General features: G+C 37.7%; 1 protein-coding gene across 3 annotated transcripts in view; it reads right to left on the bottom strand.

The window, feature by feature from the left end:
* The window catches only part of LOC107858497 (ADP-ribosylation factor GTPase-activating protein AGD12), a 34,095-nt gene extending 9,104 nt beyond the window's left edge, over positions 1–24,991 (bottom strand). For 2 of the 3 annotated variants that reach the window (XM_016703168.2, XM_016703170.2), the window contains exons 1-8: positions 23,919–23,994; positions 22,305–22,400; positions 22,122–22,203; positions 14,501–14,576; positions 13,316–13,479; positions 8,658–8,796; positions 5,444–5,560; positions 5,019–5,114 (exon numbers count right to left, since the gene is read on the bottom strand). In XM_016703168.2, coding sequence (XP_016558654.1) covers positions 5,019–5,114; positions 5,444–5,560; positions 8,658–8,796; positions 13,316–13,479; positions 14,501–14,576; positions 22,122–22,203; positions 22,305–22,374 — 744 coding nt within the window. In that variant the 5' untranslated portion in view covers positions 22,375–22,400; positions 23,919–23,994. Of the gene's footprint in view, positions 1–5,018; positions 5,115–5,443; positions 5,561–8,657; positions 8,797–13,315; positions 13,480–14,500; positions 14,577–22,121; positions 22,204–22,304; positions 22,401–23,918; positions 23,995–24,821 lie in introns of those variants that run through there. The other variant, XM_016703169.2, reaches the window with a different exon arrangement.
* Positions 24,992–27,356: the final 2,365 nt, after the last annotated feature.

Below are 27,356 nucleotides of genomic sequence, written 5' to 3' on the forward strand. Positions count from 1 at the left end.
AAAAAAACTCAGTCACCGTTCGTCAATTTCCGGTTACTGATTTGTGTCATTCTCTGTTTTATGGGTTGTGTGCCAAATACAACACCACAAGAGAATAGGAAAGTTCAGGCCAAAAAAAAACCCAACCAAAATCGCCGAAAAAATACAGTCCACGCACTGCTGGAAATCTGTAATTCCGGTGAGATCTGAACCACACACCGGCGTGTAAGTCTCCTCCGATCCACTTTTTCCAGTTGTTCCTTTTTCTGTTGGGTCGCCCAGATAATCCGACTCTGACCTGTCACTTTTTGTGCAACTCCGACAATTTTTTTCAGATTTCGGTCGTCGGAACCCTAATTCCGGCGACATTATTTTTCCAGCAAATTTTCAGAGATTCAGATTCTGTTTCTTGGTACTTTCAAGTTAAAATTCCCAAGATGTCTTTTGGGTATGATGTTTTTGGTCCGAAAACTACCGGTATCGGAAGTTCAAGTCCTATGATCACTTCCGAACCATTAATGGGAAGTTCAAATTATTTAGCCTGGGTTTCCTCAGTTGAGTTGTGGTGCAAAGGTCAAGGTGTTCAAGATCATTTAACGAACAAAGCTAGTATGGTAGATGAAAAGGGAAAGTCTAGCGCGGAAGATGCAAAAGCTAAAGAACAATGGGAGAAAGTTGACGCTCAATTATGTAGTCTCTTATGGCGATCTATTGATTCCAAGTTAATGCCCTTGTTTCGTCCATTCCAGACGTGTTATTTAGTTTGGGAGAAGGCTCGTGCTTTATACACTAATGACATATCTCGTTTTTATGATGTGATATCTCGAATGACTAACTTGAAGAAACAAGAATCCGATATGTCTACTTGAAACAAGAATCCGATATGTCTACTTACTTGGAACAAGTACAAGCAGTCATGGAAGAATTTGATACATTGATGCCCATCACTGCGGATGTGGAAAAACAACAAAAGCACAGACAGGTGTTGTTTTTAATTCTTACACTTGCTAGATTTTTCTACTGACCATGAGGCTGTACGTGATCAGATTTTAGTTAGTCCAACGGTTCCTACAATTGATGAATTATTCTCTCGTCTGCTTCGTCTTGCCGCACCTCCCAGTCACAAAGTAATTTCATCACCCGTTGTTGACTCTTCTATTCTTACATCTCAAACCATAGAAAAACGAACATATCAACCTATGGAAAATCTCGATCAAGCTGTAGTTATTGTCATAAAGATAGACACACTCAGGATATTTGTCATAGTTTGCTTGGTCCACCACCCAGTTATGATCCTAGTGCTGTAAAGAAAAATAATGAGTTCCTTCGGAATCGAGCAAGTAAGTAGATATCTCCACAGCCTAATCGACCATCCAATAATGCTCATATTGCCCAAACAGAATATGATGAGTTCCTTCAGTATCGAGCAAGTAAGCAGTCATCTCCACAAGTAGCCTCGGTTGCCCAGGCTGATGCATCTGTTGCTGGTAATCCTTTTGCTTGTGTTTCACAGTCTAGTACTCTTGGATCATGGGTTATGGACTCAGGTGCTTCTGATCATATTTGTGGCAACAAATCACTTTTGTCAGATATTGTTTGTTCACAATCTCTTCCTGCTATTACTTTAACCAATGGAATCCGAACACAACCAAAAGGAGTTGGACAAGCCAAACCCCTATCTTCTGTCCCGCTAGACTCTGTTCTTTATGTCCCTGGTTGTCCTTTTAATCTTACATTTGTTAGTCGTTTGACATGTGCCCTTCATTGTAGCATAACTTTTTTTATGACTTTTCTAATGCAGGACCGCAGTACAGGACAGATGATTGGCGCAGGACATGAATTACAAGGCCTTTACCATCTTACCTCTTCAAATTCCTTCACAGCATACTCAGTTACAGACCCTCCAGACCTAATTTTCAAACGTTTGGGACATCCGAGTCTATCCAAGCTACAAAAAATGGTGCCTAGTTTGTCTAGTTTATCCACATTAGATTGTGAGTCATGTCAACTTGGGAAACACACCTGTGCTACTTTCTCACGTAGTATTGAGAGTCATTCAGAGTTTATTTTCTCATTAGTTCATTCTGATGTTTGGGGTCCTAAAAGAGTCAGTTCACCTTTAGGTTTTCATTATTTTGTTAGTTTTATTGATGATTTTTCAAGATGTACTTGGGTTTTCTTAATGAAAGATCATTCTGAGATATTTCTATATTCAAAAGTTTTGTGCTGAAATAAAAACTCAATTTGGTGTTTCTATTCGTACTTTTCGTAGTGATAATGCCTTAGAATACTTATCCTCTCAGTTTCAGGAGTTTATGACTCATCTTGTCCATATACCCCTCAGCAGAATGGTATAGCAGAAAGAAAAAATAGGCATCTTCTTGAGACTACTAGCACTCTTCTCATTGAACCTCATGTTCTGCTGCATTTTTGGGGCGATCCAGTCCTCATATCTTGTTATCTAATTAATAGAATGCCATCATCTTCCATTCAGAATAAGGTTCCCCATTCTATATTGTTTCCACAGTCACATCTTTACTCTATCCCCCTCGTGTCTTTGGAAGCACATGCTTTGTTCATAACTTATCCCCTGAAAAAAATAAATTAGCCCCTCGTGCTCTCAAGTGTGTCTTCCTTGGTTACTCTCGAGTTTAAAAAGGGTATCGTTGTTATTCACTGGATCTTCATCGCTACTTTATGTCCGCCGATGTCACTTTTTTTTAATCTAGACCTTACTATATATCTTTTGATCATCCTGATATCTCTGAGATTTTACCTACATCTCCAGTCTTACCCGCACCATCCTTGGTCTTACCTGTATCTCCAGACTTACCTGCACCAACCTTTGAGGAATCAATTGTTACTTCTACGTCTCCAGCTGCAGTGCCACCACTTCTGACTTATCATCGTCGTCCGCATCCACCATTAGTCCCAGATAATTCATGTCATGCGTCGGACGCTGCTCCTACTGCGGACTTGCCTTCTCTTAGCCAATCAGTTGCACTTCAAAAAGGTATGCATTCAACCCATAATGCTAACCCACATTATGCTTTCTCGAGTTATCATCGTTTATCATCATCCCATTATGCTTTTGTATCATCTTTGTCCTCTATTTCCATCCCTAAGACTATAGGTGAAGCACTTTCTCATTCAGGAGCTTGTTTCCCTTCCTGCAGGTAAATCTACAGTTGGTTGCCGTTGGGTTTATGCAGTCAAAGTTGGCCCAGACGGTCAGGTTGATCGGCTTAAGGCTCGCCTTGTTGCCAAAGGATACACATAAATATTTGGGCTTGATTATAGTGACACTTTATCTCCAATGGCTAAAATAGCACCTGTCCGTCTTTTCCTATCCATTGTTGCCGTTCGTCATTGGCCTTTCTTTATCAGTTGGATATTAAGAATGCTTATGGATATTAAGAATCCTTTTCTGCATGGTGATCTTGAGGAAGAAGTCTTTATGGAGCAACCACCTGATTTTGTTGCTCAGGGGGAGTCTAGTAGCCTTGTATGTCGATAGCGCAGGTCACTTTAGGGTTTGAAACAGTCCCCTCAATCTTGGTTTGGAAAATTTAGCACAGTAATTCAGCAGTTTGGCATGATTCGTAGTGGAGCTAATCACTCAGTGTAATCGACATTCTCAACCAAATCTGTGTATTTATCTGGTGGTTTATGTTGATGATACCGTTATCACCGGCAATTATGAAGATGGTATCACTAAATTGAAGAAACATCTTTTTCAGCATTTTCGGACCAAAGACCTCGGCAGACTGAAATATTTTTTAGGTATTGAGGTTGCTCAGTCCAGATTAGGCATTGTTATTTCTCAGCGCAAGTATGCCTTAGACATTCTTGAGGAGACAAGAATGATGGGATGTAGACCCATTGACACTCCTATGGATTCAAATGTTAAACTTCTACCAAGACAGGGGGAGCCACTCAGTGATCCTGAAAGGTATAGGCGATTGGTTGGAAAATTGAATTATCTCACTGTGACAAGACCTGATATATCCTTTCCTGTGAGTGTTGTAAGTCAGTTTATGACTTTCCCCTATGATGGTCACTGGGATGCAGTTGTTCGTATTCTGCGATATACAAAATTAGCTCTAGGTAAAGGACTACTCTTTGAGGATCGAGGTCACGAGCATATCATTGGATACACACAAATGCTGATTGGGCAGGATCACCCTCTGGTGGATGTTGTACCTCCGGATATTGTGTTTTAGTAGGAGGTAATTTGGTGTCTTGGAAGAGTAAGAAACAGAGTGTAGTTGCTCCATGTAGTACGGAAGAAAAAGATCGAGCAATGGCTGTAGCAACTTGTGAGCTAGTTTGGATCAAACAATTGTTGAGAGAATTAAAACTTGGAGAAACCGATAAGATGGAATTTGTGTGTGATAATCAAACAGCCCTCCATATCGCGTCAAATCTAGTGTTTCATGAGAGGACTAAACACATAGAGATTGATTGTCACTTTGTCAGAGAAAAGATACTCTCAGGAGATATTGTTACAAAATTTGTGAAGTCAAGTGATCAACTTGCAAATATCTTCACCAAGTCCCTCACCAGCTTAAGGGGGAGTGTTAGAATATGAGTAGAAATAGGAATAGTATATAAAAATTCTACTTGGAAAAGGATTGTACTATAGTGTCTATAAATAGGGTCTCGATGTAATTATGTAAAAACGCAATTCAATAATATTTTTCTCCATTAATTCTCACATAATATATTTTGAAAACAGAGATGAGGAATGATAAGCTTTTCAATTGATGTGCATTAACCATGGCTTCAAGCTAATAGAAACTCAAGTATGTAGAAACTCGATGGATTTTTAATGTCAATTAAGCAATTTATCTAATAACGTATAATCAATAAAAAGAAGTTCTTGTTTAATCCTCTAACAAAATGCTTAGAATTGTATCGTCAAAGTAAATCCTTAAAGAGTTATATAGATAAAAATAAGCACATCAGCAGGAAGGACAAAGAAAAAGAAGTAAAAAGTTACTAAACATTGTCTGAGAGAAGTAGAATAGAATTATCACCAGTTTTACAGCTCCGTAATCTTGTGGAACAGAAAGCATTAGTTCCTCATTCCAAACTGGATTCAAATTGCTCTTTACGATAGTTGTTTGCACTTTCTGTGCAAAAGAAGAACCAGATAAGAGAGAGACATACATAGAATAACTTCTACTTTTTACTTCTTCGAGTATGTATTGTGTAAGGAGCATGCAGCATCAAAAAGTCTAACAACATGCCAGGCAAAACAAAGGATGTACAATATTCTATTTATCCCGATCATATAGACTAATAGAGAATAAGGGTAAAATGTAGGATATTCAAAATATAGAGACAACTTTCAACACATTCTACCACAATTCAATCATCTAATCAGTGACCAGACACAGACTTCAAATCCCTTCATTCTCTTCATCTCAAAAATTAGATCACATATCAAAAAATGACTAACCTGTTTTCCAAGATACATGACAACATAAGGATCACTTGAGAGCATATCCCTGATGGCTAAGTTTGTGCCTTTAATTACTTTAACCTTCAACATTCCAATAAATTCTACCATGCCTTCCTGTGACCAAAATGAGCATTAATAGAAATAAATCATGGAAAACGGTAAATAGTTAATGATATTTTCAAACATTTCTGCTAAATTAACTGTAGATTGATTAAACTTCACGTGTGATGAAGTACTCCCTCTGTTTCAATTTGTTGGTCCTACATTACTTTATAGTGTGTTTCAAAAAAAATGTCTCTTTCCTAAGTTGGCAACTCTTTTATTTCAATACCATGCATGGCATGTTTATAACCACGAGATTAAAGGGGCATTTTGGTACATTACACATCTTTAGTCTAAGGCTACAAAGTTCAAAAGTCATTTTTATTTTGTTAAACTCCATGAGAAGTCACTAAACTCACTTTGTGGATCTACAATAGGTATGTATGTTGTCCATGCCAAGTCAAACGAAAACAAACAAATTGAAATAAATGGAGTACCAATTTACCGAAAAAAGGATAACGGTCTCTACCACCACTGCCTTTGACTCAACTAGAAAAGGAATGTCTTATGCAACACCAGCAACAATTATTTGAACATTACATGCATGCAGGAAAGTTAGTAAGACCTTTTCTCAAGCCTCCAAAATCAGTTATACACTTGGTTGGTCACCCAATTTTGACTAATTGGCCACCATAGTCACTCAACTTTGTTGTCTTCCAAAAGTCATTTTAACTTTGGGTAATTGGTCACTTAACTTTATTTTGTCTTCTAAAAATCACTTAAATTTGCCTAACTAGCTTACATAGTCATTTTAGGGGTAAATATAATTTTCGGTAACTATTTAAGACATGGCATTATTAACGGTGAGATTGACGAGGATGTCTCGCACCGTATTGGGGCGGGATGGATGAAGTGGAAACTCGCGTCGGGGGTGCTGTGTGATAAGAAGGTGCCGCCCAAGCTTAAAGGCAAATTCTATAGGGTGGTAGTCCGTCCGGCCTTGCTGTATGGAGCGGAGTGTTGGCCAGTTAAGAACTCCCACATCCAAAAAATGAAGGTGGCAGAAATGCGGATGTTGCGCTGGATGTGTGGACTGACTCGAGGGGATAGAGTTCGAAATGAGACTATCCGGGAGAAGGTTGGTGTGACTTCAGTGGAGTGTAAGATGCGGGAAGCACGATTGAGATGGTTCGGACACGTGAAGAGGAGGGGCATGGATGCCCCGGTCCGTAGGTGTGAGAGGCTAGCGTTGGATGGTTTTAGGCGGGGTAGGGGTAGGCCGAAGAAGTACTGGGGTGAGGTGATTAGGCGGGACATGGAACAGTTACAGCTCACCGAGGACATGACCCTAGATAGGAAGGTCTGGAAGACGCGAATTACGGCAGAAGAGTAGGGCCAGATTGGGTCACTAGTGTAGGGAATTACTTGGTGGAGGTTTTTTTTATTTTTTATTCCCGTTATGATTCCGTATTCAATGTTCCATGCTTATTACGAATCTGTGTGCTTTCCTCTGCTTTCCTCTGTTTTATATTCCTTATGGGTGCCGTATTTATGTTATGTCATCTGCTTCTGTGCTTTACTATATGTTTGTGTGATATCTTGTGCCTTGAGCCGGGGGTCTTTCGGAAACAGCCTTTCTACTTCATCAGAGGTAGAGGTATGGACTGCGTACATCTTACCCCCCCCAGACCCCACTAAGTGGGAATACACTGGGTTTTTTGTTGTTGTTGTTGTTGTGTGCTATTCATGTTTTTAGGATCTTAACTTGGGTCTTCCGTTTTCCTCAAAGTAACAGAGCTAAGTATTTTATAATTTTAGAAATTTTTGAGCAAAATTAGATGGTTGTGGAAAAATACCCTTGTGAAAAGTCTGCTAGTAATAGTGAAGATGAAGTGACTTTTGGAAGATAAAAGAAGTTTAAAGCGCTCGGGTCTAAATAAATTTTAATACTACTAATTTTTATATTTTAAACTATTTTTAAAAAAATTACAGATTCTAAGTATAACACCCTGGATTTTCGACCCTTAGAAAATTTCCTGGATTTCTGGTTACGGTTTGGTCGGTTATGGTTATTGGTTGGATTTGGGACGGTTGGGCTCGTTCGGGTCAGTCTCAATCATAGATCTATCCCAGAGTCTGGATTAGTGCTATTACATGTTATCTTGTTATATGTTCGGAATTCATCCAACTCAGGGTATATGCTGGATTGGTTGGGTTGGGTATCGGCGGTGGTCTCCGATACTGGTTGGACTTGAGATGCCCATTACGACAAGGCCCCTGGTCGGGTCGGGGAACTAAATCATTAAATAGGTATTGAAATTTATATTTAGCCTTAAAATGACTACTAGGGTGTTTGGATTAACTTGTTTTTAAAAGTGTTTTTGGCTTTTAAGCACTTTTTTTTATTTTTGGAGGTGTTTGGCAAAGATGAAAAGTATTTTTAAGCACTTTACTTAAGGCTTTTACAAAAAAAAAAAAAAAAAGTTGGTTGCTACCAACTTTTGACTTTTAACTTTTAGATTGTAAGTCACGTTAAAAAAGCCCATCCAAACACCCCCTATGAAAGCTAATTAAGCAACATTGAGGGACTTTTGGAAGGCACAACAAAGTTGAGTGATTATGATAGTCAATTACCGAAAATTGAGTGACTTTTGAAAGACCGAATAAAGTGGAGCGACTGTGGTGGCTAAATACAAAAAGTTGAGTGATCATCTAAGCTTCTAACTCAAATTTTTAACTGTGCATTTTATAAACTTTTTCACTTAAACAACGTTGAGATTTGTAGAATAAAACATTAAGAAGTACAAATTCTTTATTAAAACAGAAAAAGTGAAATATTGCCTACTTTTAATGATAAAAATATTTTAGATCTTCAAATTGAACACCTCAAATCTTCATACCGGTAAATAAAATCATCTCTTCTCAGTATAAATAATAATATTTCTATTAATGTGTTATAAGAACACTAAACTATAAACAATGTTGGCAAAAAAAACAGTGACACTATTTTTTGCTGTCTATATAGGTACAAAATTATATTAAAGAAGTTAAGGCACCTTATTAGAATTTGGCTTTAGGACACTAATTCATTGAACCTCCCTTAATGCAAAGAAGTCATTGTGTGGTAGAATTAGCTGGAAAGAGAATGATTATCGCATTTAGAACTTACAGATTTTTGTGAACTCGAACTCGAACTTCGGAAGCTGTCTGTGATCTTGCTGGATAAACTTGTCTTGAGAGAACCTTTTTTCTGATTTGACAATATACGCAAGCTCGGTTTCAAGAATTCTTGACGCTCATACTTAGACCTTGAAAAGAAATGTTCTTACATTAATAAAAAGACCCATTAGAAGTCACATAAAAATTGCTCTACGCTTCTTATTTCATCAATAAACCGCACAGAAAAGCCAAAAATCAAAGACACAAATATAAATGGGAGTCAAGGCTGCTTGATGTATGATCAAGAGCAGAAATATCTAGAAAGTATAATCATCTATAATGTCATGCACGGATACTGCAACCTGAGCTTGTCTCCTGGATGCCCATAAGCTCTACTTCTAGTGATGCATTTAACAAGATAATGCCAGATATGAATGTGTTTTATGAACTCATATGGACTACTTATCTACAGTTCAATCTTGACTAACCAAGAGAGTTGATTGAAGGACTTAAAGGAGTACAGAGCAAGATAAGAATTGAAATTAATATGTAACACATAACTGTCATTTGACAGTCACCAATTATGCATATAATAGCAATAGAACTTATGATGTAAAGTTGTTCGTTAATCAAATCAACTTTTCTATTTTTGGTGAGTGACAGATGTTTTCTATATCAAATCAGTTGTGCTCTTTATAATGTTGTGCCAACTTATTGAACGCATTTCTTTAGAAGTTCAGCATAACATACTAAAAGTTAGTTTGTGAAGGAAGGCCTGACTATATTTTTAGTCTTCTACTGATGGCTTTGATGGAGAACCTTAAAGAGTGAAGCAAGTCCATTCTAGCAATCTGGAGATGAAAAAAATGACCGTTTTCAGCCAACTAGTAGAACTAGAGGAGATACAGGATTCAAGGAACCTAAATGTAGATGAAACGTATAAAAGTTGCCTTGGCTGTGGATTTTTGAGGAGATTGCTACGCATGAGGAGATAGTTTGGAGGCAAGATCCAAAATTGTGGTTGAAATATGGTAATAGAAACACTAGGGGGCTGTTTGGTATGGGATGGGATAGACAAATTTTTCCCACGGAGTGGGGTGTCCCATTTGATAGATTATTAGTTATCCCAATGGATGTGTGGGATAACTTATCCCATCATTGAAATACGAATAAAAAAGGGCAACCCGGTACACTAAAGCTCCCGCTATGTGCGGTGTTCGAGGAAGGGCAGGACCACAAAAGTCTATTGTACGCAACCTCACCTTCTAAAAGGGGTTGTTTCCACGGCTTGAACCGTGGATAAATAATCCAGGGACTGACTAATACCCCTAACCAAACGCAAGATAAAATAATCCTGCACTTTATCCTCCGATTATTATCTCCCTCATACCAAAAGACCCCTAAGTTCTTATATAGAACTGCTAATACTCACAGAAAATACAACAATATCAATCAGTTGCTAGTAGAAGAGGACCTAATAGACATGGCCTTTTATATCCACTATTGGAGATGGCTGGAACTGATGTTTTTGTTGTTGTTCAGAATTTCTATTATTGAGGTGTTTTTTAAAGAAAGCCTCAATAGGTAACATTTTTTCCTAAGAAGTGGAGCTAAGGAGTTGAATGATTTCAAACTTATCAGTCTAATAGGCACTGTTTACAAAATTACTTCGAAGTTATTGACTGAGAAACTTAAAAAAATGGCACAAACAGATAAATGCTCAACAGATGGCTTTCATTGAAGGTAGGCAGATTATGTATGTTATTTTCATTGCAAATGTGCATGGATTCTAGGTTAGAAAACAATAGACCAAGGATTATATGTAAGATGTTACTCCTCCGTTTCAATTTGTTTGTCTTACTTATTAGTCTGTTCCAAAAAGAATGTCACGCTCTATATTTAGTAACTTTTTACACCTAATATTCTAGGTGGCATATTAAGACCACAAGATTCAAAAGGCAATTTGGTACATCTTTAGTTTAAGACCACAAGATTCAAAAGTCATCTTTATTTTATTAAATTTTGTGCCAAGCCAAACTAAGACGATCAAATTGAAATGGAAGGAATATATTTAAAAATCATATGACCAACTAAACTGAAAGTTCTTGCTGTAAATATTATTGAAGATGGACTTTGGAGAAGGTGGGTTAAGTGTATCAGGTTTTGTATTAGTGCAGTGAAGTTCTTTGAGAAGGATTAGTACAGTAAAGTCCTCAATCCTAATACATGGTTCACCAACTGGTTTTTTCCCCTCCAAAGAGGATGAGGCAGGGTGACCCCTTGTCTCCTTTCTTATTCATCATTCCCATGGAAGGATTAAGTAACATGCTGAAAACTGCACAAGTTAACAACTGGACCAGGTGTTTTAATGTAAATTCTAGGGCGGCCTACAATCTGAAATCTCCCATCTTCAATTTATAGATGACATACTAGTGTTTTGTGATGCTGACAAAGAACAATTGAAAGTGTTGAGGATGATTGTTTTCTGTTTGAAGCTACATTTAGATTACACATTAACTGGAACAGAAGCTACATGTATCCAGTTAATGAGGAAAATAAGATACAGAACCTGGCCGGAATTCTTGGAGGAAGAATAAGTGAATTGCCAACAACATATTTGGGATTTCCATCGGGAGCTCAGAGAAAATCATAAGGGATATGCATGGTGTTTTGAAGAAATGTGAAAAAAAGTTAGCAAAATGGACGACTCAACAACTATCGACAAGAGAGGATCACTCTGCTAAGTAGTGCACTTGATGCCATGCCTACCTGTATGATGTCCTTATTAGCTCTCCCTGCCAGTTTATTGAAAATAATGGATGCACTAAGAATGAACTTCCTGTGGAAAGGTAACAGTTATAAAAGGAAATTCCATTTGGTCAAATGGGACTCCCTCCAGCTAACAAGAAAGAAGGGGGACTTGGACATAGAAACATGAGAAGTCCAGAACGAAGACTTGATGATGAAGTGGCTATGGGGGTTGCTGCAGAAGAACATCACTATGGAAAGATGTAAGCAAGGTAAAAGTATGGGATTGAGGTAAAATGGACAATTAATTTAGGAAGTCCATCTGAATTCAATGTCCTAAGTTCATAAACAAATCCAGCTTCAAAGTAGGGAATGAAATGAAACATCTTTTTAGGAAGACAGCTGGCTAGGGCAAAGATCAATGAAGCAGTTGTGTTTCTTAATATCTATAAGTTGATTCAACAAGGGGATACTATGGGAGAGGTATGGACAAACCAAGGATGGAATCTCAAGCTTCAGAAGATTGGCAGGTAAGCAGAATTCTTAAATACCTTGGAACAATTCAAAGGGACTTCTGCAACTGAATCGCAAGGAAAAATCTCTGTAAAGTCTACTTATAAAAAATCCAACATATTAAATAATTAGATTAGCTATTAACTGTGATGCGTGGACTCTCCAAAAATGTTGCCACACCATGTCAGATCCTGCAGAAATGCACTACTTTGAAGTACTCAACATGCAACCATTTAAACTTTTTAAGAGCTCATAGCCTGTTAGCCTTGGTAACTGGTATGGAAAGTCAGAATTCCACATGAAGTTGCTTGCTTTACATGGATGTTGGCAGAAGAGGCAGTCTTGACATAGGACAGTCTTATTACTATGTTCCAGATGTTACTTATGTGGAGAGGAGGCAGAGACGATCAATCATTTCTTTTTGCATTGTAGGAAGACAGATCAATTATGGAAGAATATCAATCTACGGGAAACATGTGGGCTATGCCAAAGAGAATACCTGAATTCTAACATGTTGGAACATATATGGTAATCTCTCCAGCCAGCAAGAGAGATGGGGATTGTCTCAACTTGTAACTGGCGGACAATTTGGAAAGAAAAAAATCAAAGTTTCTTTGAAGATAAATACAGTACTATACAAAAGCTGAAGATGAAGTGTCTAGTCCTTTTCTTTGTTGGTGTAAAGAAGAGTACCTAGAAGATCTTGAATCTATTTTTGATGTTTTAGAATCCTTGTAAGAAGACAAAGGATTGGAATCCTTCTTGTATACCACACTGTTATTATGGGTGACTGCACACGTTGTTGTGTGCAGTCTGTTTTATATATATACAAAATACGTTACCTTAAGAAAAAAAAAAAGTCTCAGAACTTCTTTACTCCTCCAATTTTTTTGTCTTTTTCATATAAGTTGTTGTGTGCAGTCTGTTTTATATATATACAAAATACGTTACCTTTAGAAAAAGGAGTCTCAGAACTTCTTTACTCCAATTTTTTTGTCTTTTTAATATAATTTCTAAGTTCTTAAATTTTATTGTCGAGATGTGAACCAGTGGGCCTATACTTTTGCTGAATTTATTTACTTAAGAGAAGCGGGAGGTATCATTTCACTTACATGAGGATCATAGCATGATGGTAACCAAAAGGATAAAGAATGCCATTAATGGATAAGGCCGAAGAATAGAGAGCAAAGGAAAGTTGAGGATGGAAAGTAAAGATGAACAGCAGGAAGTCCTCATTTAGGAAGGCACATACGCATACCATCTCCAACCCCACGTACCAATATTTTACCAGAAAACTGACACAACAATCGATACGGAAAGGCTCGTGAAGGCTGATATCGAGAGATACAATATGCTTCAAGACGTAAAGATAAATAGAAAAAACAAGACTTCCACGTCTGACCTAACCTGATGAATTTAGAACGCTGTTCGTGGCTGGCATCTGGTCCTGGCTTTGAAATGCCTTCAGGAATATAAGCTTCATAAATTGAATTTGCCGAAGCATTACCTCCAACCTCAACCATTGCATCAATTTCATCATCAGACCATTCATCCAATGTCACAGATAAAACCTGCAACATCATAGTCATATTAAGGAGGGGAAAAAGATCAGGATTTGTATTAACAAGACGGATATTACCATTTCCCATGCCAGGAAAAATGCCCTAGAAAAACATGGATCTACACTCTTGATAATTAGAAGAAAAATCTTGCTAAGGTGTATATCTTTGTCTCCCTGAAATGTAGTAGGCTTAAAAACACTGAGAAATTTAGTGCTTTACCGCTCCTAGCCTCGACATAAAAACAAAGGCAATCTGGGTGTAACAGAATTTTTCAAGTCATAACTCTGTGTACTTTGAGAAATATTGTAACGTTTAAGGAAATGTTGTGGTAACGGATAGTTATCTGAAGTCAGGTCGCCACAAGACCATTAGCAAAGCAGCAAGTGCCAGGACGGAGGAAAACAGAAAATGTGCCATGAAAAAGAGAATCCTTGTTAAGTTTGCAGTAATGTTGGCAAAGTGATTTAAGATATTTAAAAGTATAATCTGAGATAATTCAAATATTTCAACCGACTTTAAATTAGATTTAGCAGGAAATTGTTGCTGGAAACCTGTCAATAACACTAAATCATAGATCAGATGGAAGATGAAAAGCCATTCATCAATCTTACTGCCACCCTGTTATCCTTTTTTAATGAATGCAAGCTACCTAACATGTGTGTTGGTACAATGAAGGATAAAGGGAAAAAACGAAAAGTTTTACCGTTTGACAATGACAGGAACCAAGCTCAATTTGGTTAAACTACAACAAACAAACAGTTCAAAGCTATAAGAACTTGGTGATGTGCTACCTTGGTAATGGTTATAGTAACAATCTCTATAGAATTTGGAACATCAGTGTGCAGTAAATTATGAAGACATTGGGAAAAAAAAAAGATATTAGGTTCTCTGCCTAGGAAGAGTAAATCCATAGAACTAAGTTATCGAGATACCTCAAATAAGAAAAACTTAGTTCAAGCAGTAATCATGGCCAGCATAAACTCTGAAGAAAAGAAGAAAATACAGACAGGAAATGGCCCTGAAAACTTACTTTTGAAATATGAGTTCCAAGGCTTCTGTGCACACCACAGCATTTTAAGCATATGAAAACGCCAATATTGGTCGACCTGGGATTGATGAATACAATGCAAGTACTATAAAATTACGGGAGGGAAATGGAAGAAGGAGAAGTTATTTTGAGATACTTGGAACAGAAATGGCCAGGAGGATATCTTTGACCAGTAAATAGAAAATGACCTTTCACCTTGTAAGATTATGCGCTTTTCAGTAAGTAGTTTCCCCAACAAAGGGGGAGATAGAAGTCTAGAGCAACTGCACACAAGTTAATTAAATATCCTTTAAGGTTATCTTTCGAACTGTCTCAACTAAACCTGATAAAAGGGTCAGGTCAACCAAGAAGTTGGACCGACCAGACCTGGTAACAGGGGCACGGAACCAGCATTAGCCCTTCTTTAGGGGATTGGAACCAGCTTGTCCAAGGGAGGCACAATCCAGTCCCTCCATTTTTTTGTCAGATTATTAACACTAATAGCTAAAACATAGAATTATATAATACCCACTAATTATTAAACTTTTTATATAATACCCACTAATTATTAAACTTTTTAAGACCAACTTACAGTTATCTCTTAACATTCTCCTAACACCCCCTCAAGCTCTCATTTTCTTAATTTCAAACTTGCTCGTGGTGATTGAAATTTGCAATCCAAATTTTGACGCCTACACTTTTATTTCAGTTTGGGAAAATGCTCCACATGTTCCAACAACAACATACCCAGTGTATTCCCACATAGTGGGGTCTGGGGATGGTAAAAGTGTACGCAAACCATACCACTACCTCAGGTAAAGTAGAGAGGTGGTTTCCGATAGACCCCCATCTCAGGACAGATAACAGTATAGCAAACACAAAACATAAAAGCATATAAACTAAGACAATATGCAAAATAAACTAACACTGCTAGCTAATACAGGAAACAATACAAGCACAAGATAATATTGTAAACTATCTATTCGAAATCATAGACGTCACCAAAACACCACGAACAAGAAACTCCGGACGCAAACAACGAACTCTTCATAAATATTACTTATAATTTATTTTTTGATAACCGTGGTGTCCGGATCAGCTTGCGCACACCTCGACTAATTCCACAGCATACCTGCAACCTCCCCCCAACAACACGTACCAAGTAACACTCTCTACCAAGGCTAGAACAGATGGGAAGAAATCACCTAGTGTTTGTCTCTGTTGGGAATTGAATGTAAGACCTCATGGTGAAATATTATTGACAACTTTTTAAGCTTTCTTTGCATATATAATGACATCCAACTAGGTTGGGACTTGGCCGTAGTTATTGTTGTCCAGACATCTTCATCTAGTACGTCTTTTCCGCTAAAGACCTTTATACTATCAATTTGACACTGAGAAATTTATGGATTTTATTAATACTCATAAAGTGGCATTAAGATTTGACCTATGTCATCAATATTCTGTCATGGTGAAAGGAAAAGTCAAGCAAATCTCTTTTACTTGTCCTCATAGTTCTTTATGTAATGATATTCCAGCTGCTATTGTTGGAAAAGAAGAAGCTTCTAATAGGGATGATTACAGTTTTAAAAATAAAGCGTTCACCGCTGGAAGAACTTTTAATGGGTTTGTTTGCTTGAAGTTGGGCAAACACTTAAAGGAAGTGAAGCATAAGTAGAATTTACTCTGACGTGAAAACTGATATCAACCAATTGGAAATTGAGAATTGATTGAAGAACATGACATATAGTACACCCCTATTGTTGAAGAATTGAACTAATTCGTTACTAGTAGTTGCATATTCTAGCTTTAAGTACACATACAAGTAACTTTCAATTTGTAACACAAATCATATTATTATTTTTCAATTGTAAGTTTCCCGGAAGTCTGTGAATTTGAGGTTTTCCTCTTCAACAAATTATTTTTCAAATAGCATTTCTATCTAAGTATTCTTTGTTTGATACTTAAAATACTATATTTGCAAAAAAAAATTAACAACCATCCCTAAGACCATCTGACATAAAACTAGGGTACAGATCTCAAACCTAACCACCCTAAGGAATTTAACAGGAGAGACCGAGCTCAAGGGCCCAATTGTAAAGAGGACGGTCCTTATCAAGAGACAAGACAACAACAACAACAAACCCAGTGTATTCCCACCTAATGGGGTCTGGGGGGGTAAGATGTACGCAGTCCATACCTCTACCTCCAAAGAAGTAGAAAGGCTGTTTCAGATAGACCCCCGGCTCAAGTCACGAGATACCACACAAAGTCATAGTAAAGCACAGAACTAGATTACATAACATACATACTGCACCCATAAGTATTAGAAAACAGAGGAAATCACACAGATTCGTAATAAAACATGGAACACGGAATCATAACAAGAAAAAACCCCACCAAGTAATTCCCTACACTAGCGACCCAAACCAGCCCTATTCTTCTGCCCTAATTCGCGTCCTCCAGACCTTCCTATCTAGGGTCATGTCCTCGGTAAGCTGTAACTGCTCCATGTCCCGCCTAATCACCTCACCCCAGTACTTCTTCGGCCTACCCCTACCCCGCCTAAAACCATCCAACGCTAGCCTCTCACACCTACGAACCGGGGCATCCATGCCCCTCCTCTTCACGTGTCCGAACCATCTCAATCGGGCTTCCCGCATCTTGCCCTCCACTGGAGTCACACCAACCTTCTCCCGAATAGTCTCATTCCGAACTCTATCCCCTCTAGTCAGCCCACACATCCAACGCAACATCCGCATTTCTGCCACCTTCATTTTTTGGATGTGGGAGTTCTTGACTGGCCAACACTCCGCTCCATACAACATGGCCGGACGGACTACCGCCCTGTAGAATTTGCCTTTCAGCTTGGGCGGCACCTTCTTATCACACAACACCCCCGACGCGAGCTTCCACTTCATCCATCCCGCCCCAATACGGTGCGAGACATCCTCGTCAATCTCCCCGTTACTCTGGATCACGGACCCGAGATACTTGAAACTATCCCTCTTACATACCTCCTGTGATTCCAGCTTCACTACTACCTCATTCTCCCGCCTCACGTCATTAAACTTGCATTCTACATACTCTGTCTTGCTTCTGCTCACCCTGAACCCTTTAGACTCAAGAGTTTGCCTCCACACCTCTAATTTGTCATTCACACCCCCCCGAGTCTCATCTATCAGAACTACGTCGTCTGCAAAAAGCATACACCAAGGCACCTCCCCTTGAATACGCCGCGTCAACACATCCATCACCAACGCAAACAAAAAGGGACTAAGAGTAGATCCCTGATGCAATCCTGTCGAGACAGTGAAATGCTCTAAGTCTCCTCCCGCAGTCCTCACCTGAGTTTTCGCTCCATCATACATATCCTTAATTACTCTGATATATGCCAGCGGTACTCCACTCACCTCCAAGCATCTCCAAAGCACCTCCCTGGGGACTTTGTCGTAAGCCTTCTCCAGGTCGATAAACACCATGTGCAGGTCCTTCTTCCTTTCCCTATACTATTCCACCAACCTCCGCACCAGGTGAATTGCCTCCGTCGTCGAGCGGCCAGGCATAAATCCAAACTGGTTTTCCGAAATAGCCACTATCCGTCTCAGCCTCACCTCGACCACTCTCTCCCAAATCTTCATAGAGTAACTCAATAACTTAATCCCCCTATAGTTATTGCAACTCTGGATGTCACCCTTATTCTTATAGAGAGGGATCATGGTACTCCACCTCCAAGCCTCGGGCATCTTTGCCGTCTTGAAGATTTCATTAAACAATTCAGTCAACCACCTTACACCAGCCACTCCAACGAACTTCCAAAACTCCACCGGTATCTCGTCCGACCCCATCGCCCTACCCCTTCCCATCCTGCGAACAGCCTCTCTAACCTCTTCTACCTTAAAACGTCTATAGTAGCTGAAATCTCAACACTCCTCTGAGTGCTCCAGTTCCCCTAACACAATAACTCTATCCCCTTCGTCATTCAAGAGCCTATGAAAGTACGACTGCCATCTATTCTTAATGTGGCCATCCTCCACCAACACTCTACCGTCCTCCACCTTAATGCACCTCACCTGATCGAGGTCCCGACCCTTCCTCTCCCTAGCCTTAGCGAGTCTAAACAACTTTTTATCCCCTCCTTTCCCCTATAACCCTGCATACAAGCTCTCAAAAGCGGCCGTCTTAGCTGCCATGACTGCTGACTTAGCCTCCTTCCTAGCTAGCTTGTACTCTTTCCTGTTTACTCGCTTCTCTTCTTCGTCCTTACTCTCAACCAATTTAGCATACGCCCCTTTCTTGGTCCCCACTTTCTTCTCCACCTCTTCATTCCACCACCAATCCCCCCGATGATGCCCGGCCCGGCCCCTAGAAACACCCAACACCTCACTTGCATTCTCCATTCTCCCTGATGCACCTAGCCGCCCTATCCCACATACTATCCACGTCCCCCCTACACTCCCACACCCCCATTCCCGCCACCTTCTCCCCTATCTCCCACGCATTCACTGGCGTCAAGCCGCCCCACTTAATTCTAGGTCTACACTCCTTACTCCTCCTCTTCCTATTCTTCTTTATACCCAAATCCATAACCAAGAGCCTATGTTGGGTCGAAAGATTCTCACTCGGTATGACCTTACAGTCCTTACACGACGCCCTATCCCCTTTCCTAAGCAACAAAAAGTCAATTTGGGTCCTGGCTATCGCGCTTCGAAAGGTGATCAGGTGATCGTCCTTCTTCGGGAAGCCCGAGTTCACCACCACCAGCCCAAAGGACCTCGCAAACTCCAATAGAGTAGCCCCCTCTTCATTTCTCTCCCCAAAACCAAAACCACCATGCACATCACCAAAGCCTCCCGGTAACGCCTCGATGTGCCCGTTGAAATCTCCTGCTACAACAATCTTCTCCGAGCTAGGCACGCCTCTCACCACCTCCTCCAAAGCCTCCCAAAACCGCATCTTCTCCTCCCCTTCCGATCCCACTTGCGGCACGTATACACTACATACATTCAGGGTAAACCCCCGAATGACCAACTTAATAGTCATCAACCTATCGTTGATCCTCTTTACCTCTACTACCTGACCTCTAAGCTCTTCATCTACTAAGATGTCAACTCCATTCCTACGCCTCTTGCTCCCAGAGTACCACAGCTTGTAACCATCCACCTCCCTAGCCTTAGACCCTACCTACTTGGTCTCTTGAACACACGCAATATTGATCCTCCTCTTCCTAAAAATCTTCACAAGCTCTATGGACTTACCCTGAAGGGTTCCTATATTCCAAGACCCAACCCTCAGCCTACCAACACTATCCACACGCCCTCCACTACCCCCCCCCCGCGGCCAAACCTTGGCCTCCCTCCCACTCCCGCCCTTTCCTCATCCCCTGCCCCCACCACGGCCCCACACCCCAACCCCCTCGGACATGACCCTATCCAACCATTACCACCCACAGCCACAGTAGCAAAGCAGCAGCAAGAAATACAAGGCTCACACAAATTCAAAGGAATAATCCAGGAACAAAACTAAACTAACTAGAGAGCAAACACCACTAGACTCAACACCCACAGCCCCAAAAACAGATTCCCAAGCCGATAACCCAAACCAAAGCAGTGCAAGAGACGACCACAGCAACAGCAACAGCAACAACAGACAACCGACAATATCAACAAATCCAACGCAAGTCAAGGTACAGGGGCTACTACTAGCATAATACGAAGAATGAAACAAAATATAATAAAATAAAATAAAATAAAATAAAATAAATAACAAAGGTTAGAGGTCACCGGGTTCCGGGGGATTCCAGTGCTGAGATAGAGTTGCGGCTGCTGGAGACCGAGGGAACTGGTCGTCGTTTGGGTGCAGCGGCTGCTGGCGACCGAGCGACGGGTGCAGGCGGAGCTGCGGCTGGATCGAGCTTCGGCTGTTGGAGACCGAATCGGCGGCTGGAGACCGAGCGGCGGCTGGATAGTGAGAAAAACGAGGTGACGGAGGCCACGTGACGAAGATTCGGCGAGAAACAGTCAGGCCGGAGCAAAACCTGTCGTTTTGCTTGAGTTTTCCGGCAAACCTCTCGCCGGAATCAGTTTGCAGATTGCCGTCTGCTTGTTTCAGTTTCAAAATCGTGATATCTCGTTGGTTTCCTTCGTTTTCTGGTTAGAGTTGGACGGAAAAACGACGCAGTTTACGCAAACCGATTCTTTCCGTCAACTTCTACCCTTTACAGCTCACCGGAGTTTTCCGGCAAACCTCTCGCCGGAATCAGTTTGTAGAATGCCGTAGAGGGTCGCCGGTCACTTGGGTCTGACCGGAACCGGACGGCGGAGCGGTAGGGTAGGATCTCGCCGGAGCCGGAGCCGGAGCCGGAGTCGGGGTTTATAGCAAGCTTGTAAGAGATCTAGACTTTAAACTTTATTCCTCCTTTTCAGGGCTGTCAAAACAAGTTTCCTTTAACTTGATACATTAGAGTATCATAATTTGTGTAGCTGTAATTGAAGAGTTATTCTTGAAATTTCAGCCGTGAATGTTCTTATTAGAAGCAACAATTCCAAATAAACATACATCTAGAGTTAGTTTCACTAAATTGTACTCATACAAGTATTCAACTAAACCAATAAATAAATTAGCACAGGATATAACGAACTCGTAGAGTAGTTTCTATCTTACAGAAGACCCTTAAAAAATCTGGCACATTTCCTACCATGAGTTTACGGCGTCAACAAATAAAACAGCATCCAACATTCAGTAATTTGCTATTCTACATACCTCCATCTTTTACGAGATTTGAATATCAAAACTTTGAGCAACTTCTTCATGAAGCTAGCAACTCAATAAAAATTATTTGATAATGAACATCATGAACAGGAAGAATGGGGAGAGGGTCATATTTAAAATCCTAGTACTCTTGAAAATTTATTTGTTTGCATGCCAAGGAACTATCTTTTTCTCCAGGAATAAGCCATATTATATATCTTGATCTCTAAGTTCACTCTTCCTTATCAGCAGCATCCCATTTTCCCATTTTTTTAGGTATTACTACGTGGATGGCTTGAATTATGATGTAGGCTAGGTATGATAGTAATATGCTACACCAACACGGTTGTTGAGCCCAGATGCTTATATCAGGAAGGAGTCAGCTATCTTTTACCAGAATCTTAACAAATGAATTTGTTCTCACCATATCATTGCAATGATTTGCCAATATAAAGGTCTTTAATTGCTAACCTTGAATGTTAAACACAAATGAACATACTACCCTTTAATCTAATCACTTTTTCCTTTTTCACTAAACCTGACAGATATCTGTATATGATTGTTCTCTATATGAGGGAAGCTTTGCTGGCTAAATACAGACGGGGAACAGCTTTACTACATACATGGAGGAGTTATAGAAGAATAGGAAGAAATAATAAGGAAATCTACATTAAGAAAGTGACAACCCCCTCCCCCAAAAATAACAATATTAAAACTTTACATTTATGTGTATATAGAGAGAATGGCCCATAAATTACAATTATAAAATCATTAGATATGTTGAATATGCATATCCTGTACCTGGTCTTATCCAAAAAGTATTCATACTTCTTCAAATAGTAAAAATAAGTAGGCATGAGGTGCTGAAACTTACGCCCATTTAGGCTCTGGAGAACCACAATCAGCACACACACGATTATCTTTTTGAAGCAAAAGGTCTTTCAATCTTCTCTTGCCTGTGAATTTACAATTACACACAAAAAGCAAAAGATGAATTTAACTATTCCAAGATTGAAAAGGTTGGAGGTATCGATACAAGGACATGGTAGTAGCTCACTGTGACCAATGAAGATCGAATTATCAGTTTGTAGCCAAACATAGCAGTTAGTTGGAAGAAACAGGAGCATAGAACTATCTCAAACTGCAGAAGAATCTGTCAATACACCACATGGGCTATATTTTATGATACGAGGACAAGAAAATTTGTACTTAAAAGTTAAAACTTACTCCAAATCTTCATTCAAGGGTGCAGCTTTTAATTTCGTTCTTATAAGCAGTTTTTACTTTGTAAGTGACCAATGTCTTGCTGGATCCTATAGACTTATTTACAAGGAATAGTTAAAGGAAACTTCAAGAAAAGAAGAGGTTTCAGCATGCACGATTAAATTTTGGAGTATTAAACCAGGTTTCTTTCACTATAGGCCACTCTCAATTATATGAATCTGTAATTTCTCAATTACTGTATGAAGTAAACAACAATACTAAAAGAAAAGCATATACACTCCAGCCGTTAAAAATGGTCTAACATCAGTAGCGGAGCCACTTTTGCCGAGTGGGTTCAACTAAACCCTTTTCGATAGAAAGTTGTATTTTGTATACAGGTGAAAAATCTTCTTGTGTATGTATAAAAATAGTTGAACCTCCTGGACACAAAAGAGCTTTTCTTGAATCCCTTGATGAAATTTCTAGCTCTATCGCTACTCTAACAATCAAAGGTTCAGTACATACATGGCGATCCACCTACATGACTAACAAGTTATTGCTCTTTACTGTAATCATTTCAACCTTGTGTGAACTTCTTCTAAGATGAGTTGATAACCTATCAAACAAACAATTAAAAAGAAAACGAAAATTAATCAGGCAGCAATAAGCCTCTCTACACCAAACATGACTGTAGAAGCTTCACCTACTGCTTCCAATTCCCTTATTAAGCAAGAGATCTTGACCTATTTAACCCACGTTGAAAATGAAGGTCTGTTCGGTCTCAGCAAAAGTGTTCTATGGACACAGCTTGCATTATTCTTCAATGTTCCCCTTCACAACTCAGTTGAATGACCAGGACTTTGTAGCTCGCACCATAACCTTAAGAGATGAACAGATAGAACCAGAACTAAACAGGAGGTTTTGACTTCTATAGAATGTGCTTGAAATTCTCCTAGGAGCATTCTTTATACAACGAGGAAGTCCGAGCATGCACATGAATGTGAAGAACTACAGACACAATCTCCAGTAAAATCAAATCTTTCATTCTGCTACTAATTCCTAAGGATTGTTTGTATTTCCTAATTTGCAATAATACAAAGACACGGCATTATGCCCAAGTAAAGGGATACAATGTTATTTGGTTACGCTATTTAACAAAATAAATAGCATGAAAGCACTAATTCAACAGCCACTATTTTTGCATGTATCTGAAACTACAATCGGCAACTTCCAATGAATGTTATCGTCTCAGAAATTGAGAAGTAACTATTTAAGCCTTTGTATCAAGGACTACAAACCTGCAATTATCTTAAGCTTAGATTCTTCAATTTATAAAAGGCCTCTGGGATGCAATTTCCAGGTATATCATGAACAACACATAAGACACAATAAGAAGGTTTCAGTGAAGTAACGACTCTCATACAAAGCTAATTAGCAGATAAGCAGTGATAGTGCAGTGGGATCATACTTGAAGTTGGTCTGGTAAGTGCAGATGGGCGCTGGTTCATTGCTCTCTACTAGCTGCTCCCCGTCAACTTGACCACCTTTTAAAAAGAACCAACATATAATGAGTCAGTCAGCTTAAGAGCTTACAGAAGATACGGATTTGACGGGTGCCTTCACATATACGCATTTGTAAAATCCTACAATCATATGGCATGAAAGAGAAATTAATAAAATGAATATGAATCTCCTTTGTTGTTTTCACTACGTGTCTTTGTAATGTCTGAAAATATTTTCCTTGAGGAAAATGCTTTTCTTTTTAGTGTTTGATTACTGAAGTCAATTCCTATACAAATGTTCCAACTCATATATTGCGTTGCTGGATACATAGTCAATTAGACATTTTTTTCAAACTTCAATACTCAAAACTATCATCAAGACGTCATCCTTGTCCTACACTTTGTAGAAATACCGACTTTCGCGCCAAGCAGGCACTCACAACGATTTCCCAAAGTAAAATATTTTCCCCATGGAACACTTCCGTCGTACTAAATGCATAATGTGCATTCAAGAAATCAGGAAACAGACTGTTTTCATCAATTCAAACCGGATGACACTCTGACAAAACAAAAACATCATAAAAGAAAATGGGTGCTAGCAGGACTGGGTACAACTAGGAAAGAGAAGTGTAAAAGTAATTCCACAACAAACACATACAACATAAATGATAATCATGCAACAGGAATCCAGGTACACAAAACTCAGACAATAAGAATCAATAAATTTCAAAATACAAATATATGAGCATTAAATTAAAAAATTAAAATAACATGACAACGAGTACCAAGATCATCAAACATGAAAAGAGGGGGTAAATAATTTAGCTGAAATGCATGAAAGATCGAAGCAGAGAGAGAAGAATCATGACCTAGTTTGTGCCAGAATATTGATTGATTGATGATTCACAGTTGGAATCACAGATTATGCTTCAATGGGGGAGATTGATATTTAACGAAGGAGAGAGAATAACAGGAAAGTGGGAGAGAAATGCGAAGTTTTACATCTCATAGAAAGGTCAGTTATGTCATATATGTTACTTTATTAATTTGATTGATTATTAAAGTAACTATAACAAACTACCTCTATTCTATTAACCCGTGGGTCTATTCACTTTTTTCAACAAATTAACCGCTCCAAATTTCCATATTTTAGTCCGTCTATTTTTACAAACAAATTCAATAAATACTTATCCAATCTATACCTCTAATCTATATTTATAATATATAATATATAATCTATTAAAAGTGTGAAGAGTCATGAAAATTAATTTGAATCTTTTGTCTTTCTTTACTTCGGATAAAATTATCTTTTCACTATTTTTATATTTAAAATTAATAATTTAATTATTTTTTCTGAATCAAAACTTTAAAACCTACTAAAGTATAAATTAGTTTTTATCTTATTTAAAATATATATAATTTAAGACTTTCATATCAACCAATACTGTATATTAAGTTTTTTTTTTTTTTAATTTAAGGGCTCTTTATATTTATACTAGAGGATCATGGCCCGTGTCAGGACCAAATATTAAGATATTTTACTATGTATAGTAACTTAAATTGATATTAGTTCGAATTATGAATTATAACACATGAATACACAAAATATGTTGACTACTTGGTAGTATTTTACAAGGAGTCAAGTCTTACAAGATAATTATGTATTCCCTTACTAAGTTGCCATAAACATTATTTGTTTTCATTTTCTACTTCTTTTTTATTTGTCAACTTGTTCTTTGAAGTTAAACTAAATTAATATTTTAAATTCAAATTTTAGGTGTTTCAAAAATTATATAGAAAAAAAACACTATAGTTACCATCTTTTATATTGATTTAAATTATTTGACTTTGAGAACACGATAGAACATACTTATGTAGATAATTTATTGAACTTTACTTTTGTATATATTCCTTCCATTCAAATGTGGAGTCGTTTGTTAGAGTGTATAAAAATAATGCTGATAGAATGTATTAATAATGTTTGCATTAATAATGCTTGTATTAGTAATATTGGTATTATTTATGCTAACATTATTTCTTATACATTTTTTTATGTACAGTGTACTGTATTAAAACTTATATTTTGAATTTGATATATTTAAACCAAAGTTTTAAAAAAGATGAATTTGCATTTATACATCCTAGGATTCACCCGGGATCTAGCATGAGCTCAATATATATTTATTTGTCTCAATTTTTGTGATACAAAATGAATTTAGATAATCAATCATACTTTTAATATGTTTTTAGATATTTTAAGTTGTTAATATTGTAATTTCTAATATTTTTATATAATTTTTAAATAATATATGTTACTCTCTTTATCCAAACTTTTGTGACATTGATAGTCAATTATATTTTCAAAACAATCTAAGTTTTTAATTATTGTGATTTCTAATATTTTTCTTCTATTTCAATTTAAGTGACACTGATACAATTTTGAGAGTCAACCAAATATTTATATAGTTTAAATTTTTTAAGTTGTTAATTATTGTGAATTACAGTATTTGTTTAAGTATTTGTTAAAGAGATAGAATAGATTAAATTATTTTAGATATTTAAAGTTTTTAATTATTGTAATTTATAATATTTTTTATGTAATTTTAAAAAAATATATGCTACTCTCCTTGTCCAGAGTTCGTACACTGATAGTCAATTATATTTCTTAAATAATTTAAATTTTTAATTATTGTGTAAAAAATTTCTACTCTAATTTAAATGACATGATGCTTAGATGAACATAATAATTAATTAGAGGTGATATAATCACGATTGAAGCAGCGAAACAGATATGTCTTAAATAAGTCATAACAACTGATTAGAAATGATATAATAAAATTATTGTAAAAGATACTTGTAAAAAAAGTAAGTGAAATCTCATATAAGAATTCAAGTTACTTTAAAACATTAAGAGTTAACTTATAATTTTACATCTATTTTATCTTTTTTATTAAATATTATTTAATTATTTATTTATTTAATACTTAGATAACTTATAATAATTAATTAGAGGTGATATTTAGTAAAATTATGATTAAAGCCACTGAAGCAGATATGTCATAAATGTCTATTCTATTATTTTACTATCTATTATTAATTTTTTAATATGTCAATAATTTATAATAATTAATTATGAATGATATAGTAAAATCACGGAGCAAATAACTCATGCCGACAAGTCAACGGAGAGCTTCTTTAAATACTTAGATGACCTATAATAATTAATTGGGGGTGATATTTAGTAAAATTACGATTAAAGCAGCTGAAGCAGACATGTCATAATTTTCTATTTTACTTTTTTTTATTAAATAACATTAATTTTTTAACATATAAATAATTTATAATAATTAATTAAAAATGATACAATAAAAATTAAAATTACGATTGAAGCAACTGAAATAGAC

Source organism: Capsicum annuum, chromosome 2, assembly GCF_002878395.1.
Source record: "Capsicum annuum cultivar UCD-10X-F1 chromosome 2, UCD10Xv1.1, whole genome shotgun sequence".
NCBI classification, from domain to species: domain Eukaryota; kingdom Viridiplantae; phylum Streptophyta; class Magnoliopsida; order Solanales; family Solanaceae; genus Capsicum; species Capsicum annuum.